The following is a 16170-nucleotide window of genomic DNA, read 5'->3' as shown; positions in this document are numbered from 1 at the left end:
GATAGAGGAAAGAGCTCATCACAGAATTAAGCCCAATTTTAACAGCCACTGGAAGTATAAAATACACACTTAGAAAGGACACTAGCCTTGATGTTCAACCAAAATACAATCAGTAATGTTTTATACCTAAATAATTTCACTTTATGGTGTCTTCTTCAATGCCTAAGAGTAGTCAATCCTTCTCAAGTGAAAAGAATTGCAAACTTAATCAAAAGCTATGCTTAATGTTGAGTCAAAGGCCTACGGGCAACTTCAGTAAATATGGTCCTTTATAGCTTGGGTCAAAATTAGGAAATGGATCTATTAGGGGGAAAAAAAAGTCATATTATAATAATTAAAATTAAAATAATTAAAATTCCAGGTTGGTCAAATGTTCTGAACTTAGCTTCTGCCTTTGTGGCTTTAAGCTTGGATTTTAATGCTGAAAGGCAATGCAAGGAGATATACTGAGTAAGGGAGCAGAACTGATACAGCATCAAAGTAGCTCTTGTAGCTGTACAGCCTGAAGAACAGAACTGTTTCAAACTCCCCACAACCAAAAGTAGCAATGGTATCAGAATTCTTATGGAAGCTAAGAGGTCATCAGCAAGACCCATAACAGATCTAATAGAAGATCTAATAGAAGTCCAAAGAAAGCCCACCAAGAGATTGATGTGTAAGACTAACCTTACAGAGGACAGAATCGCTGTGGAGTAAAAAGCCTTTTATTAGATTTTTACAAAATAAATTGAGAAAAAAAATTTCACCTCGTATCAGAGATATATGCAATATATAAACTTACACATTCCTACTCACTACCTCACAGATTAATAGTATGTCCCTTACTTCCTCCAAAGAGAAAGAACACCTCAATTTCTATATCAAAAAACAGATGAAGGTTCACCTGTTTTTAGTTTCTCTGCTGATTTTAACCCTAAAGCAGATGATGTGACAACAGTAGATTCATAGAGATTATGGTTTCTTGCTACACTTTTCCTAGCAGCAAAGTCTTTTTATGAAATTTGTACCCCAAAGTTATTCTGGTTTTAATCTTAGGAGGTATTTTACTTTTTTCTTTACAAATCACAATGATTTTGTTGTTTCTGTTCAATGAACAGCCCCAGTAAATCAGCACAACTTAGGACAAATAATCTACATCAGAGTAAGGGCTGAGGAACTTTATACAATCTGGGAAGTCATAACTGTGAACTACATTCTCAGACTTTTGTCATTTGTTCAAAAATGTCAACAGTTCTTATTTTGGTAGCCAAATGTATTCCACCTAAAGCCGGAATCATGTTGATGCAGCTCAGAGACCATAGAAAAGCCTTCATGGAACCAGAACACTTTCATTATAGTGTTTAGACAAGTAATTAGAATGTATCATCCAAAATTGTTCTTCTAACTAAAATTTAGATTTAGCTTATCAATGTGCTCAACTGCATCTTAGTAAACAATTCCATTATGCACAGTTATCTCCCATTATGAAATACTGTAAAATATATACAAATGTTTCAGGCAAATGTCCTTTTTGCAAGTGCGCAAGTAGCATTTCTGAACAAGTGCATTTCTAAACTTCACTGAGTCTCATCAAGTATACACGGAGCTCACACCATAGTGTTTTGTGGAAACTATCTTTCTTACAGTTTACTCTCCTTTCAAAGACTCATTTGGAAAAAAATCACAGGAATACAAGATTTATATACATAAAGGCACAGCAATTCTGTTGAAACTAGCTATGTTACAGTACAATTGAGTTCAATCAGTGCCTTTCATGCAACAAAGTTCACTAACATAAATCCTTTTCCAGTAAAATTAACTTCACAAGGACTGTATCCTTCCCCTTCAGTAAAAAGAACAATCAGCTATTTTTAATCAACTCAAAGTTACTACACAGACTTGAAAGAAATGCATAAACTGCTTTTTCTTTCTGCCTAAATGTTCTGGATGTCCAAGGTTATTTCTCTTTTTTTAAAAAACAAAACAAAACAAACAAACAAAAAAAAAAAAACAGAAAAAACAGTTTTCAACTAAGAGCAAAGGTGAAGTTTCATTTGTGCCAAAATGTCAGAGTAAATTTTTTTCTATAGCAACAGTTTTATAAAAAGGATATATATTATACAGGTGCTGTCCTAGGAGACACCACCACCAGCCACAGAATTGCCAATTCTAAAGATAGAAAAGGAATTGAGATAGAAGAAAAAAACTTTGAATTCAGCAGAGGTCAGATTCAGATTGGGTATAAATTTATCATTAGAACTGCATCCCTATTCAATCCAATGCTCAATAAGATGGCATGCACTGGTCACAAGTGTACTTCACGCTATCAATTGATTCAAAGTATTCTCCCCTTCTCCCTCCCTAGTACCAACTTCAAGTTGTCATTTCTGAAGCTTCAGAGTTTTCCTAGGCATCAGTTGCATTGAAAGAGTATTTGCACTTTTTACATCTGTCTGCAGCTGTCAGAAGGCAGACTATTGCCATCAAGCTAATCAACTCCCAATGCTTTGAGCTGCCGTTCGATCTCTTCATCTGATATGGTAGAAGCTTTTGATGTTGATGCAGACGGTAAGCCTCTGGCAGCTGATGGAGCTTTGGCCATCTAGAAGGAGAGAGAAATTTTATTTAGTCAAAAGAATAAATTGTATAACAACCTGACTTCCAGAACAGGACTTTAAAATAAAGGATGTTAGAATAAACTCTTTTGGGGAAAAAAAAAAAAGGAATGAAGGGTAAAAAATATGTGAACTGAGTAAAACCATCCATACCTTTCCAGAGATTTCAATTCCGATCTCATCAAGCACCTGGTTAACAATATCCTGGCTCTCTTCCTCTTCATCAGAAGCATCAAAGATATCATCCAGAGTATCATTAACTTCAAAGAAAAAAACAAAAACAACACATTGCATTATGCAAAGATGAGATTACAAAAATAACCTAGTGTCATCTTTCAACTCTCCCACAATGCAATAATAACAACACTGGATAAGATATCAGCAAACACCTGTATATTGGAGAGGTTTTCTTACCTCTGCTGTGCAAAGCCTGTGAGTACAACTGGAGGGACAACAGGGTAAGGCATGTCTGCTTTTATAAAAATGTTAGGTTTCTCCAGTAATAGTTTAGTTGCTCTATTTCCCTCCACTAGATTTTAACATTTCTCTGAAATACCATCTACAGTTCCATTAGAAAAGCCCTTCCTTCTTCAAAACAAATTGCAAAATTGTTACTGACCTGTTTCCTGAACTGCAACAATACAATTCTGAGCAGTAGAGATGTTGACATCCTGCTCAACAATCCTGTTTTGAGTCCATGCTACCTACTAGGGCCAACACAGTGGCAGGGGTTAGGATAGGATGCAGGCTGTGCTTGCAACACTGGGAAGTTATGTACGATTTAGTTGGCAGTGGATTGACACTGAAAGAAGCTCCTTTTCCACATCACACCACAGAAGTAAGTTTGTGGCTTAAAATCAAAAAGGAGACAAACATATTCCATTATGTATATAAATTATTCCACCATGTATATAAAGCTGAGATGATCAATAATCTCTGTTAAACTCAACATTTTTAAGTGTCCAGTCCCAGAACAAAAGGCACATACAGATCAGATATGGAAAGGGCATTTTTTCTCATTCTCCTATTAGTTATGCCAACAAGGTTTTGAAGTGGTCTCAAACCCTGTTCCTAGACTGGTTCTACCCCTTCAAGAATACTATGGCATGCTGCTAGCTGTTCCCAGAACTTACTCATTTCTTCAGTCATTTCCATCTTCATATTTTCCTTCTGGAAATTCTGCATAGTTTGTAGTGTCTTCTGTGGATCCATTTTCTTATTAACTGCTTGCATTGTCTAATAAAATTGAAAAAAAAAATCAATTATACAGTGAAACATTAATACTGGCCAATACATGCATTAGGAAGGAATAAGACTTCTCTAATAGAAAATACCCTTCAGTCCAAGTTTCACTTTCCTAGTCTTTTTATGTCCCAAGAGAAGTATAGATACACAGAAGATCAATAGTGCAGTCTGTACTCAGTAAGAAATACTGTAGTCTGCTAACCTACTACACCCCTTCTCCTAGCTAGCTGTGCATTAGGAAAAAATCTGCCTGATCTTAATGAAAAGAATAGGAAAACATTTCCTTAAGTGCAGGCTATACATTTTACAGAGGTAAATGGCTGCAGTTTTTTTATTCAGTATGGAACATTTATTTCAACCACCACTAGAGGACAGACGTTAAATTGAAATTGTTTCTCTATGTTGCTTTTTCATGGAAAGAATTTACTTTTAAGTGAAAAGTGAATATTAAAATGCTCAGGAAGTACGCAGCTTATGGTAAACCTTTGCACTGTGTAGACAACTTTCTCTGATGGCATAATGAACCTGTTTTACTATAAGTATGCAGCATTGCCTTTGCAGCTTTCTTCCTTTCTAAGAAGCAAGATACTACATCTCATTAGATGTCTAAATATAAATATAGAAGTGAGCAGTTTAAATGGAAAGTCTAGCTATATTTAAGACTATAAAAGAGTTGACTTGATAGCAACACTTTTGATTAACCTATACAGCTACTACTGGCTTCATACAAGCACTTCTGCCTTCGTTTCTGATTTTGTTTAAAATGGTAATGTACTATGCTTCACATGTTATATGAACTTCAAAGGTTATGTTCATATTCATATTATATGAATTTAAAAACTTGTTATGGACTTTGAGGGTGTTAGTTTGTTAGAATTTTTCAACTCCAGTTATAGATGATTATCAAAAATATTTGCACTAAATTAAAATATTTATGCATTTTCAGCAAATATAGGTCAGATGCATGATTAAACAGTAAATAGATGAATATAAAAAATAGTTGCACTAAACTGAAATAACAGTTATGTATCTTCAGCAAATATAGGTCAGATGCATGATTAAAGTCCAGTGAGTAGTCATCTATGTCCAGAATTTGTGCTATATATGCTAAAAAGTATTTGCATGATATTTTGAAAGCTTCACATTCCATGTATTTGTCTTGCATGTTAAGGCAACTGATTGCATTCACTGACGGTTATGAGACTGAGAACAATTTATAAGCTTCAAAATGAACTACTAAATACTTTCTTTTTCAGCCTTCCTGTGTGGATGAAGCAAAGATGTTCAGTTTAGAAGTGACCAAAATAATTTAATACCTTCTTCTGATAATGTTACATAAATTTGTCCATAGAAGCATCTGCTGTGTTTCAAAACCCATCACCTTTCTAGATGCTGCTTAGAATAGTTTTTTAAATATTTTAACTGATTACATCTTAATAATTACCTTAGTGATACCTTCGTTTTGAGAAAATCCAAGATATCTTATGGATAAAGGGCAAGTCAACAATGTAATAATTAAAAAGCAAGATCAAATTATTCATATGTAAGACTTTTATAGGAATATTGAGTAAACTGTTTAACTTGATTGGCTGCGTAGTCAGACAAGCCACTCTTTTGTGGGTTAGTCCTGGTAAATAGAAAGCTTGTTGCAGAGCTACAACTTTGTCTCACTAAGAGGTTGATACCTGCCAAAATAATGCTTCTAAATACCTTTTTCAGAAAGCCGTACTTACTTTCTGTATTAAGTGGCACTGTTTTTTTTAAGGTTTAACTGCCACATAACTGGATTTATCTTGGACTCTATAAAAGTAGTATTTGTCTACAATTATGTGTGCTAATTCTGTTTCCTGCACCTTGAGCTGAACAATCCTGATTACCAAAAGAAAGCTTCCTATTTATCAGTTTGTAGAAATTGGAAAAAGTTCAAGACTAAGAAAACTGAGATTTTTCAGGGCCTTTTCTGAACCAAGATTTGTGAGAAAACTTAATGTAATACTGGATCCTTAGCACATGGAGAGTGAGAATGACAGGGATTAAATTTCTGCAGAAATGTAAGATCTGAAGTAATAACGTACTCGTCACATAAACTACACAGCTACTGTGACACACTGCCTTGATTTCTATTTGAAGCGTGCCCCACTTTTTCCCTATAAAAACTGCTTGCAACGTGACATACAAGCAAGATACTGTAATGGCATGGTTTGTTTGTTGATTTTTTTTTTAATCTATTAAAAAAGTTCTTCCACAGGTATAGAGTTGATTTTTATCATGTAAACATTTGACAGATGTCTAGCCCAAGAAAATATGCTTAGTTAGACGCTAACTGGCAGAATTGACTATTCAAAAAAATGGTAATATGAATCAAATTACACTTCCCTATTATATCCTCAATACTGGTCAGGTTATTAAGCAATACACTTTATTTAATTGCTTTCCTTCAATTGCTGTAAGCAAAATAAAACAAGTTAACTTTTTGCAAGCATATACTGTATTTTAATGTAAAAGAATGTCTTGTAGCACCTTACTTTTGCTGTAGTTGACATAGCTCCTGCCATCTTCATCTGAGAGTTCATAACCTTTGTTTGAGTTGACATAGAAGTGACTTTAGAGCTAACAGCGTATGTTCGATTTTTCTGCTTCCGCAATTGTACAAGCTGTTTTGCTAGCACCTTACAGGCTTCCTTGTTACCAGTCTTAGCCATCTTCTTTATTTCCAGTTCCTATTAAAAAAAATAATAATTTCTACTGAATTTTCATTCAAAGATTCTACTGTATATTCAAGCCTTAACTTGAATAAAATTCCAGAAGTTAACTATCCTCTTGACTTTTTTTCAGGACATCAAAAGTTACATAAATAGCCTTATTTGCTTTTCTTCCAAGGTCACTTAGTAGAGTAAGTGCAATGCTGTTCAGCTTTGACAGAGGGAAAAAAAAAAAAAAAAAAAAAAAAAGAAAACAATACAACCGAATTATAGCACAGTAGCACACAGTTTCCCCAAGAGCCCTCACATCAACTTTTGCATAACGTCCTATTAATTTATATATGAACATTCAATTCCATATCTGGTCATGGAGTAACAGTTCAAAAAAAGTGAAGAAATTATTATGGCCAACCAGTTGTTAGTGCAATTTCTAATCTTCTTTACTTTCTTACATTCACTAGTAAGCCAGATTGTGAATAGAAGAAATGGCAAGTTCATATGCTCTGCTAAATGTTTTTTCAGCTTAAGAGGCTCATGTGGCTTCATGGCAGATAGGCAACAATCATAGGCTCTGTTTGCTGACACCACTTACCTGGACTTAGCTTAGCACATAATAAAAGTGGTACATTTTGTCCATCTGGCAGTGCATGTTGTAGACAGCAATGACTTACAAGAAACAAACCTATTTATCAATCCAGGGAGAATTATTTAACCCAGAGGTACCAAGGAAAAGTTTGTCAAAAAAACTCTTTGCTAACAGAGTTATTTAAAACTATGCCTTTTGATTTGTGACTCGGTAATGTAAACTTTTGAAACATTTTTCCTTTAGCCTTTTTAAAGAGAGTTTGCTATAGTAACTGAGTTCTTTTTATGATGCCAGTTATACATTTTTATTTTTACCATTAAGCAAAAGTAACCTTTAAGACCAGCACTGTAACTCTTCAGGAGAATACACCTGCTATGATAATAAAGATGCTTTAGTTTATGTACACTGGTGGTCCAGAAAAATGCACTTTAAGTGGATATGTAGCACCGAAAAAGTAAACGCTGGTCACTAGAATATGCAAAACAGTCATATTTAAAGGCAAATGTAAACTGACCCATTATGTTAGGTTAACCACTAGGAAAGATCGTGGTTAAGCTTACTATAGACTTGGCACCAGCACAAGATGTTCTCCAAAAGTCTGTAATTTCTGGAGGGCTGTGTCATAAATATTATTTTTAACCCAAGAAAGTACAGATCAGCAAGTAAGGAACATAAGACTGTTCAAATATTAGTGGCCAGAAATATATGCAAAGATGTCCTCTTCGTAGGTAGCTCGTGGAGACCACAAAACCAGAATTCTGTAGCAAGCTCAGACTTTTCTTTTTTTTCAACACCTCAATAATTGCAAAGGATAGGAGAGATTAGTTTGTTCACCAGCAAATTCTAGTTTGCACACTAGTTTTAATGGCAAGCATTTGATTTTCTCACTGAGATCAATACCTAAGTAGCATATATAACTTGATTTTAAAAGTGAAATACAAACCAACAGCAACTATTGCTATATTACTGCAGACAACCCAGATGCAGAAATCAAACCCTATATATTGATTGTTTTATTCTTAACAAAGAAGAATTTGGATAGCAAGCTGCAATACACTATTTGCTTTTGAGATTTTGGGGCTTAGCTTATCCAAGTCAGTTATGTTCTTCTGGAAAAAAAAAAAAAAAATCAAAATTCATATAGTTATATGAGGTTACAGAACTGAAATAGAACTGTCTGTACAATACTAGGTATTCAGAATAGTATCTCATAGTTCAGGGGAAAAATACTTTCTGCGGAAAGAACATAACAAAATGTTCTGGGATTGACTGACAAGCCCTTGGTCCTTTTTCACCTGATCTAACTCAGAAAAATTAATATTTATTGTCCATTGACTCTCTCACACAAACAGTGTATTTTTAACTTTTTTGAAGACCTGATTCACTTTTCCTTTCTTCTCCTTAAAAATTCAGTATTTCTGAAACAATTTAATGTCGCAAATAATCAGAATTTCAACATAAGTATTCATGAAAATTAAGGTATTTTAGATAGTAAATTGTTTTCCAACAAAATTTTAATAACTGAGAAGTCAAAAATCCAATTTTTCAGTGTTCAGTTGTTATGTACTGAGTAGTATCTTCAGCACTTTGCAGATTTTTTTTGTTATATTGGGAAGGTGTTTGTCTTTAAAGAGTAAAATAAAATTCCCTGTTGTACTTACCAGTTGCTTTTCCTGTTTTTCAAGTGCTGCTCTATCTCTGGTTATAGTCCTCTGTGTACCTCTTAACTCTCGATTTTGCTCCTTTATTATATCTGGAAAGAAAATACAGATAGAAAAAGGTTTTCAGTATTATATAAACATCTCATTTGCTGAGTGCTCTGCAGACACAGTTTCTTCTCGTTCAGAACGAACAGCCAGAAATCAAAAGAACTGCTGGTATCTCAAATACATTGTATTTTGCCCATATTTAATGTATGCAACACAAGTATGTTTCAACAAAATAGGCCATATGCAGTAACAAAAAGGCTATTTTACCTAGCATATTTATTTGCACCACAGCAAGAGCCTTAACCGCATGGTATGGGTTAGGTACGCACACTTTTTCGCAAGTTTCAAGAATATCTCAGGATTAACATTGTCACTGTAAGCTCACACCTTTTCAACAAGCCAGACCCAACTGCAAGGAGGTCAGCTGAAGAAACCTAATATATGAGATCTTGGAGAAGTTAGAGTTCTTAGGTCCATGAAAACAGCGAAGTTACTTTGCAATGCGAATCTTAGAATCTTGCTCTTCTCTGTCCTCATTCTGGTTTAATGAGGTTATTTTTCTTCATAAATGTACATCTACATCTATACAGCTCAATTTCAAATTAGACTATGAAGCAATAATTTACAAACTTTTTCAATTAGTAGAATCCTAAGAATATTTAGGTACAAAAGTGGAGGCCTTTATAGCAAATTTAAGTTTTCTGACAGCTGACAAAGCATACAGAAACTTGAATGCTATCACATGAAGTATATCATCTTTCATAAATGTTTTGTCCACTCTGCTATTTAAAAGTTTTTTACTGGTAACATCCACTTACTAAAAGTAAGTATTACTTTTAACATAGGTGTCAGTCACACTAGTTGCAATTAACTTTTGTTAGAATTTACAGTGAGTGCTTAGGTGTGATTCACCTGGGCAAAGGTAGAGAGGTCTGCATGTGACTCAGCATCCTCTGACCTTTATAGAGGAAACAACACTGTTAGGAAGATTCATTTATTCCTAATGCATGCATCTACTATTAGATGCATAAACTTTGGATGAAAGGTTAACAGGAGTGTACTGTCATGTAAATTTTGTGTCTAACCCATGGAAGGAACATCCTAGTGGGATTCTGCCATCTTACTAAAAAAGTCTGAGGCACGTGAAAAATCAATGCAAACAGGCACAGTTTCTAACAGAAACGATGGCATGAAGGATAAATTGTTGATACGCAACCACCCTTTTCAGTTGTTAAGGCCTGCAACTATTTTTCTAGAAACAAAGAGGCATTCAGATTCTGTTTCCTCACATTAAGAGATACTGTAAAACATCCATGGCTGAAATAACTTCAAACTTAACAGGTTCAAATTAAAAAAAAAAATTAAAAAAAAAAACAACCTTCAGTACTATTTTGAAGATGCATTACCCCCTCCCAACAATCACTTTCAAGCAAATAAACGCATATTGCAAACGAACTCTGTAAGAAGACTTCTTTTTATAGTGCTAGCTACCCCTGTTCCCAGAAATACATAAAAATCATCTTTGGGAAATGCAGACTTTTCAATGGACATTCACGAAAAGCTGAAGGATGATACAGAACATAACATTATGTTCTTCACATGAGCAAAGCATCATCGAGAATTATTCTGAAAAAAAAATGCTACAGGCAAGTAATTTTGAAGGTAGACAATCGTATATTACTTGCACAGCTGCACTTGTGAAAATGAAAGAAAAGGCTTAATAGCTACATACAAGACTGTCTTCTCTAACTGAAGTAACTATTAAAAAAATCCCCTTAGCGCAGAAAACTTGAGAAGTAGGAACTTAAAGACAATAAGAAACTCAGAATATAATTGTCAGGAGACAATAAGGGCTAGCACAATGCTTATTTCTGTGTTTTGTTCTTTTTTTTCTTCCCTCTCTCTGATCTCACATCATGGCTTAAGCTAAAGATAGCAATAAACCAACTAGAACAGTTGCCTTCGATTACCTTCAATCCCTTTCGTTTATTTTTGCAAGTGAGGGACAAGATGAGCACTCTGAACAAGAACCCAAGCCCTAGCTCTGCTCCGGCAGCAAGAAGATGACGGGGTATTTCTGTGGCAGCCCTCTGCCGACGGCCATCCCCCTGTGGCACCTGCTCTTGCACACCGGGGCAAGGAGGACGCACCTCCATTCCTGAGAACTGGTTGGACCAGAGATGCCCTGACCTGGCTGCCGTCACCCGCCTTGGCCATGGGAGCACAGTCATCTCCTCCTTCTCCTCCCTCGCAGGTTGTGCGCCAGAAATGGGAAGGAACAAGTGGAAACTACGTACTCATCCCCGGTGAACAACAATTGGCTGACGTGCAGCGTCATTTTTGGTGAGCACTTCTCAAGCCAAGCCTCACATGATTTGACAGAGGACACCCAACACACCACACAGCCAGTTTTGGGGCTCTTGCCAATGTCTGGCCTCTGCCCCAGGTGTTGCATGAGGCAACAATACCTCCTTGGGGGGCTGCCTGGTGTGTCCTGGACTTACTCGGGAGATAAGCAATCCTTCCTGGCTTCGCTTTCCAGAAGGTGACTCCCACACACAGATCTGTCAACAGCCCAGCCACGCCAACAACGAGACCAACTTGTCCCAAGACCCTTGCCCCCCGTCTCCTCCCCGACCTCACAAGCACTCAGCCGCCTCCCCGTTTGCTCCAGCAAGCTCCCCGCAGGCATTTTTGGTACCCCCCGGGGCAGCGACGTGCGTGTGTCCCCCCTTTACCTCCCGGCACCCCCAGACGGGATGCGGGGCCCTGTGCTCGGCGAGCCCCCGAGCTCCAGCTCCGCCGGGACTCGGGGCCCGAGGCCGCCCTGCTCGGTCCCAGCTCCCCCGTGCCCAGGGCCCCTACAAGGGCCGGGGACAGCCGCCCCCTCACCGTCCACGGTCTTCTTCTTGAAAAGCGAGGCCATGGCCTCCGCGGGCTCCCTCAGCCTCCTCCTGCTGCGGTGACCAGGAAGCGGCCGGGCCCCGCAAGCTCACCCAGCTCCGCCTCACCGCCGGCGAGGGGCGGGACAGGGACGGGGACGGGGACGGGCCGCGGATCTTCCACGCCTCCCCGGCCGGGAACGGGACCGGGAATGGGGACGGGACTGGGAATGGGAATGGGAATGAGTTGGCCCTGGCTCGGGGCTGGCGCTGGGGCTGAGTTGGCCCCGAACTGAGGGAGGCCCGGGGCGGCCGCGGTTCCCTCTCCGCCAGGGGCCGCGGCTGCCCCGGGGCGCGACAGTGTGGGGGGGGAAAGTGAAAATTCTCGTGGGTTTCGGTGTCTGATTGCAAGCCTTAGTGTTTAATGAGGTGGCTCATACCTAGCTGTGGTTTTATCGTTAGCGATTAGCTATGTACGCTCCAACTAATTAGGAGAAAAACAGCACGCTGGAGCTAACACTGCACTGAAGAAAACACAGAGCTGGCAGTTTGAACGCTAGCTGCGCATGCCTTCCCTCCCATGAAACTGCTGGTCCTTTTTAAAATGTAATCTGTAAGGAAAAACAGGCAACTGTAATCTATTTTGATAGCTGGATATAAATCTAACCTGGGGAAGAACTGTAAGTTTATGGTGGCGGTACCCTCATCAACCACACTTTTATAACCCTGTGTGAATCTACTGGAATGTTATAATAACAGTGTAAAGATTTATGTGGGCATATGTAGCTATAAGCTATGTATTTTGTGACAGTGCTATTTAATTTTCTGGAAGTACTGATTTTAATTCCAAATAGCAAGTTTTCTTTGTTCTCTGCATGGCCTTTTAGTGCTAGTTGTTCTTCTAATCTAGTTGCGCTAGCCTAAAATTCAGGTCATGCTTCATCACATTAATACTATGGGAATTTAACAATTCACTGTAAAGTAGGTAAAATACACTTTGCAAGTTTGTTCCTTTGCATCTGTTACTGTCTGTTCAGTCAAATCAGTCAGGGATGAGTTAGTAAGCAAAACTGAAATTCTGGCTTTAAAAACGCACAGATGAAGGGGAGGAGAGACCTTGTAATTGACGCTCAGTTCCCCACTTTCCTGAGAGAAAGTCTGGGCAGTTTAACTACAGGCCACTCTTAAAATGAGTTAATTAGCTATGAGACCAGAAAAGCACTTTTCCATAATATTTCTTCATGAATATTTTCTTGTGATGAGAGAAACAATAACAGTCCATAATAGACTTCATGACTGTGATAAAATAAAGTATGCCTGAGCTATTGCTTGCCAAGCGTTTTTTTTGTTTGTTTGTTTGTTTGTTTGTTTGTTTGTTTTGTGTATGTGTGTGCTCCAAACCTGATTGCTGTTATGGTACCATACACTGAGAAGACCTTGAATTTATCTCTTAAAAAGATTATATAAAAGATAATGCTTAAACTTCAGTGTTGCCTGTAGATTCTCAATATCCTGTTTCAAGGTCTATTTGAAATATATAAACTTAGTCTTTTATGCTATAATCAAACTTTAAAAATCAATCAGATGAAATAAATAACCCTTCCTTCGTGACCATATGCAAATATCAGTAGCAAACGGAAGAAGTGGCTGTTTATTTTCTGTTTGTTGAAGACAGAGTAAAGCAAGTCAACAACACTGGTTCAGAAGAATGGTATGATATCCTGTATTAGCTTGAAACCAAACACCTTCAAAGTGCAAAAAGTGATTTATTCATTTATTTATTTATTTAATCTGTGTGTGTATAAGCTCTTCTGTGGGCCATTAAAATATTTAAGCATATTGTTAATTTAAAACAGGTGACTTAGGTTCAGTCTACTTAAAGCAGGTGCTCAGAGAAAAATGGCTGGTATGAAGATGCCTTTGTAAAGCAACACTTCTACTTACTGTTCTCCAGGATAGTCCATGTTGCAGCTGATCTGGAAAAATACTTTTTGTATAAGCTTGGAGAAAAGGGGGGGGAGGGAGGGAGGGAAGGGAAGTGAGCTTCCATGCATACAAGTCTTGAAGAAGCTCTCAAGGTTATGCCTGAAATCTTTTCAAGCTTTCTGACTATATCAGTTGGTCTAATGCAAGTTAGTCTTTACCTCCCTTGCTAGGGTGAGTGAAACCTTGCAAGCTGGCGATCTAAGGCAGGCTGTCTTGGGATGCTTTGTGGATAATGACCCAAATTCAGTACCGTTTGATCTCTTCTGGGCCTAATTTCTCATCTGCAGATATAAGAAAATTAAATGAGGCCATGTGTAGTAAAGAATGAAGTGAGTAAGCTGAAAATTGTAGGAGCCTGACTAAGATAAATGATCAAAGAACTGTATAAATGTATTGTTGTATGAAATGCTTATAGCATAAAACAAACTTGTAAAGAGAAGCATCTCCGGGGCTTCAGCAGCTGGCTGTGTTCCAAGTCCCACAAAGGCTTGCACGTGCTTTACTTTATCACGGAGAAGCTCCACTGAAAACAGACACAGCACCTTTGCATTTAAGAGTTTGTGAGATGATTGTGTAAAGGCTAATGTGACTTATGCCTTGTAATATGAAGGTAGATTGAGTTAGGAGGTGGACAAAATGGAAAAGTCAGGCTGATTGTTATGGTTGCATTTAGGTGTATGAATCCCTTTAAGTAAGTAAGTAAGTGCATGCGTGTGTGTGTGTGTCATGATCCTACCTCTAATTGCACTCATTAGTAACACTTGGAAATCATAGTGTCATCAGAGCAGGGAGGTGGTGGCAATGCACGCTGTGGGAGTAAGCTGTGATGCTCTGGGAAGAAGGTGAGCTGGAAAAGTGCAAGAGAGGTTAGGTTACTATCATAAAAGGTTTTTGTGGAAATTTGTGAAGAAAATTAAAGTCAGAAAAAAGGAATAAATGAGGACCTAAAGGAGAGGATGAAGACTGAGAGAAATACTGGAGATGCTGGAAGTTTGGTCTGCTATCATGGTTATGAAATTCATTTCCCCTACTTTGTCCAAAATGAAATCACTTATTTATGTATGCAAGTATAAAAAAAAAAAAAAAAGTGTTTTATACAGTGCATCTCACCCTCATCTTACAGGTTAGACAACTTTTCTGCAAAGCTCACAAGAACTGAAAAATACTTCATTCATAGGAGGAGAGGGGGAGTTGCATCTAGCAAATGCACAGGTATGAAATAACGCAGCAACACTGAAACTAAACAGAAACTAAGACAGATTTAATATCAACTATTTAACTATCTCCAAATGACTAAAGAGTTGCTGTTTGGTAAGAATAATGTAAGAATAAGCTAGGTTATGATTAGAACATCAGTGAGCTACAGATCAATCAGTGGATTATCTATTTGGAAATAGTTTATATCCTTAAATTTTTTCATTGTCCCCCACCTCCCCCCCAAAACAAAACAAAACAAAAACACATGGAACATTTTTCATTAATTTTAAAAAATATTGAGGAGAGTAGTGAATCTAAAAGTCTTGCTTCCTGTCTTTGCTTCCTGTCTTCTAGTAATTTAAGATGAATTGGGCATGTATGTGAAGCAGAGAGTGTACTGTTGATCTTACAAATAACTTAATTGATACTTCCTTTCACTGTTCAAAATGAATCAATTGCCAAAGAGCTGCTATTCATCTGTGACCTATAGCATGCAAGATGTGCAGGATAGAGGAGAAATACATATGTAGGTATAGAAGCATGTTTTGATTTAGTTTCCTCTTGTGAGGACTGTGTGACATCTGTGGAGACTGAATTTGTCTGTTTATGTGAGAAGGGGTTTGTGATATCAGTATTTTGCCTGATAATCCACTAAATTCACTTAACAAGCTTCTGGGTTAAAAAAAAAAAAAAAAAGTGAGAATGAGTTAAACTGTAGTATCTTAAGTGTAAGATGTTACTGCAGAGTTACTGCTGAAGATCTGTTGGTGAACTGGAATGCTGAATGTTTGAAGGATGTTGTCTTCATCTTAATTTTTTACTCCTGGACATGTTTTGTTTGCAAACAATTAGGGTTGGGGAGAGGAATAGTAGTGGTGATGGGGTTAAAAAAAAATCCTAAATATATGTGATTTAGGCAGATAAGGTTTTGTGTTGTATGGAGACAGAATATCAAAGTATATAGAAACACTTACGTATAAAAGATTTACATGTTAGTTTGAGACTTTCGGCATCTTCTTAATATAGCACAAGTACTCTGCACCATTTAGCATGTGCATGAAGTGTGATACTTTGTAAAACCCTTTAAATGTCTAGCCCCTCCTTATAGAAATCTGGTTTTAATTATTACCTTGATTGGTGATGATAAGATTCTTTCGAGTTGCAGGCTGAATACTTTATAACCTTCACATCTGATTGCAAGGTTCTTCCTTGGTGAAAGAGGAAACACTTCGTTATAAAATAGTGACATTACTTTGTACAAGCAGATTT

The 16170-nt window shown here is 37.4% G+C and overlaps 1 protein-coding gene and 1 long non-coding RNA gene across 3 annotated transcripts in view; one reads left to right on the top strand and one right to left on the bottom strand.

The window, feature by feature from the left end:
- Positions 1-686: 686 nt before the first annotated feature.
- CHMP2B (charged multivesicular body protein 2B) lies at positions 687-11858 on the bottom strand. The gene is made up of 6 exons (XM_084516054.1): positions 11729-11858; positions 8789-8880; positions 6365-6559; positions 3728-3830; positions 2748-2854; positions 687-2581 (listed from the first exon to the last, which is right to left on the bottom strand). Exons 1-6 carry the CDS (start codon positions 11760-11762, stop codon positions 2468-2470), a joined length of 645 nt encoding a protein of 214 aa, XP_084372180.1. The 5' UTR covers positions 11763-11858; the 3' UTR covers positions 687-2467.
- Positions 11859-13766: 1908 nt separating this feature from the next.
- Positions 13767-16170, top strand: part of LOC311444006 — a 29011-nt gene continuing 26607 nt past the window's right edge. The window contains exons 1-2 of one of the 2 annotated variants that reach the window (XR_014697615.1): positions 13767-13875; positions 14828-14916. This is a non-coding gene — a long non-coding RNA (uncharacterized lncRNA). Of the gene's footprint in view, positions 13876-14462; positions 14547-14827; positions 14917-16170 lie in introns of those variants that run through there. The other variant, XR_014697616.1, reaches the window with a different exon arrangement.

Source organism: Aythya ferina (genome assembly GCF_964211825.1).
Source record: "Aythya ferina genome assembly, chromosome: 1".
In the NCBI taxonomy this organism is placed as follows: Eukaryota; Metazoa; Chordata; class Aves; order Anseriformes; family Anatidae; genus Aythya; species Aythya ferina.
This window is presented reverse-complemented; position numbering and strand designations above follow the sequence as displayed.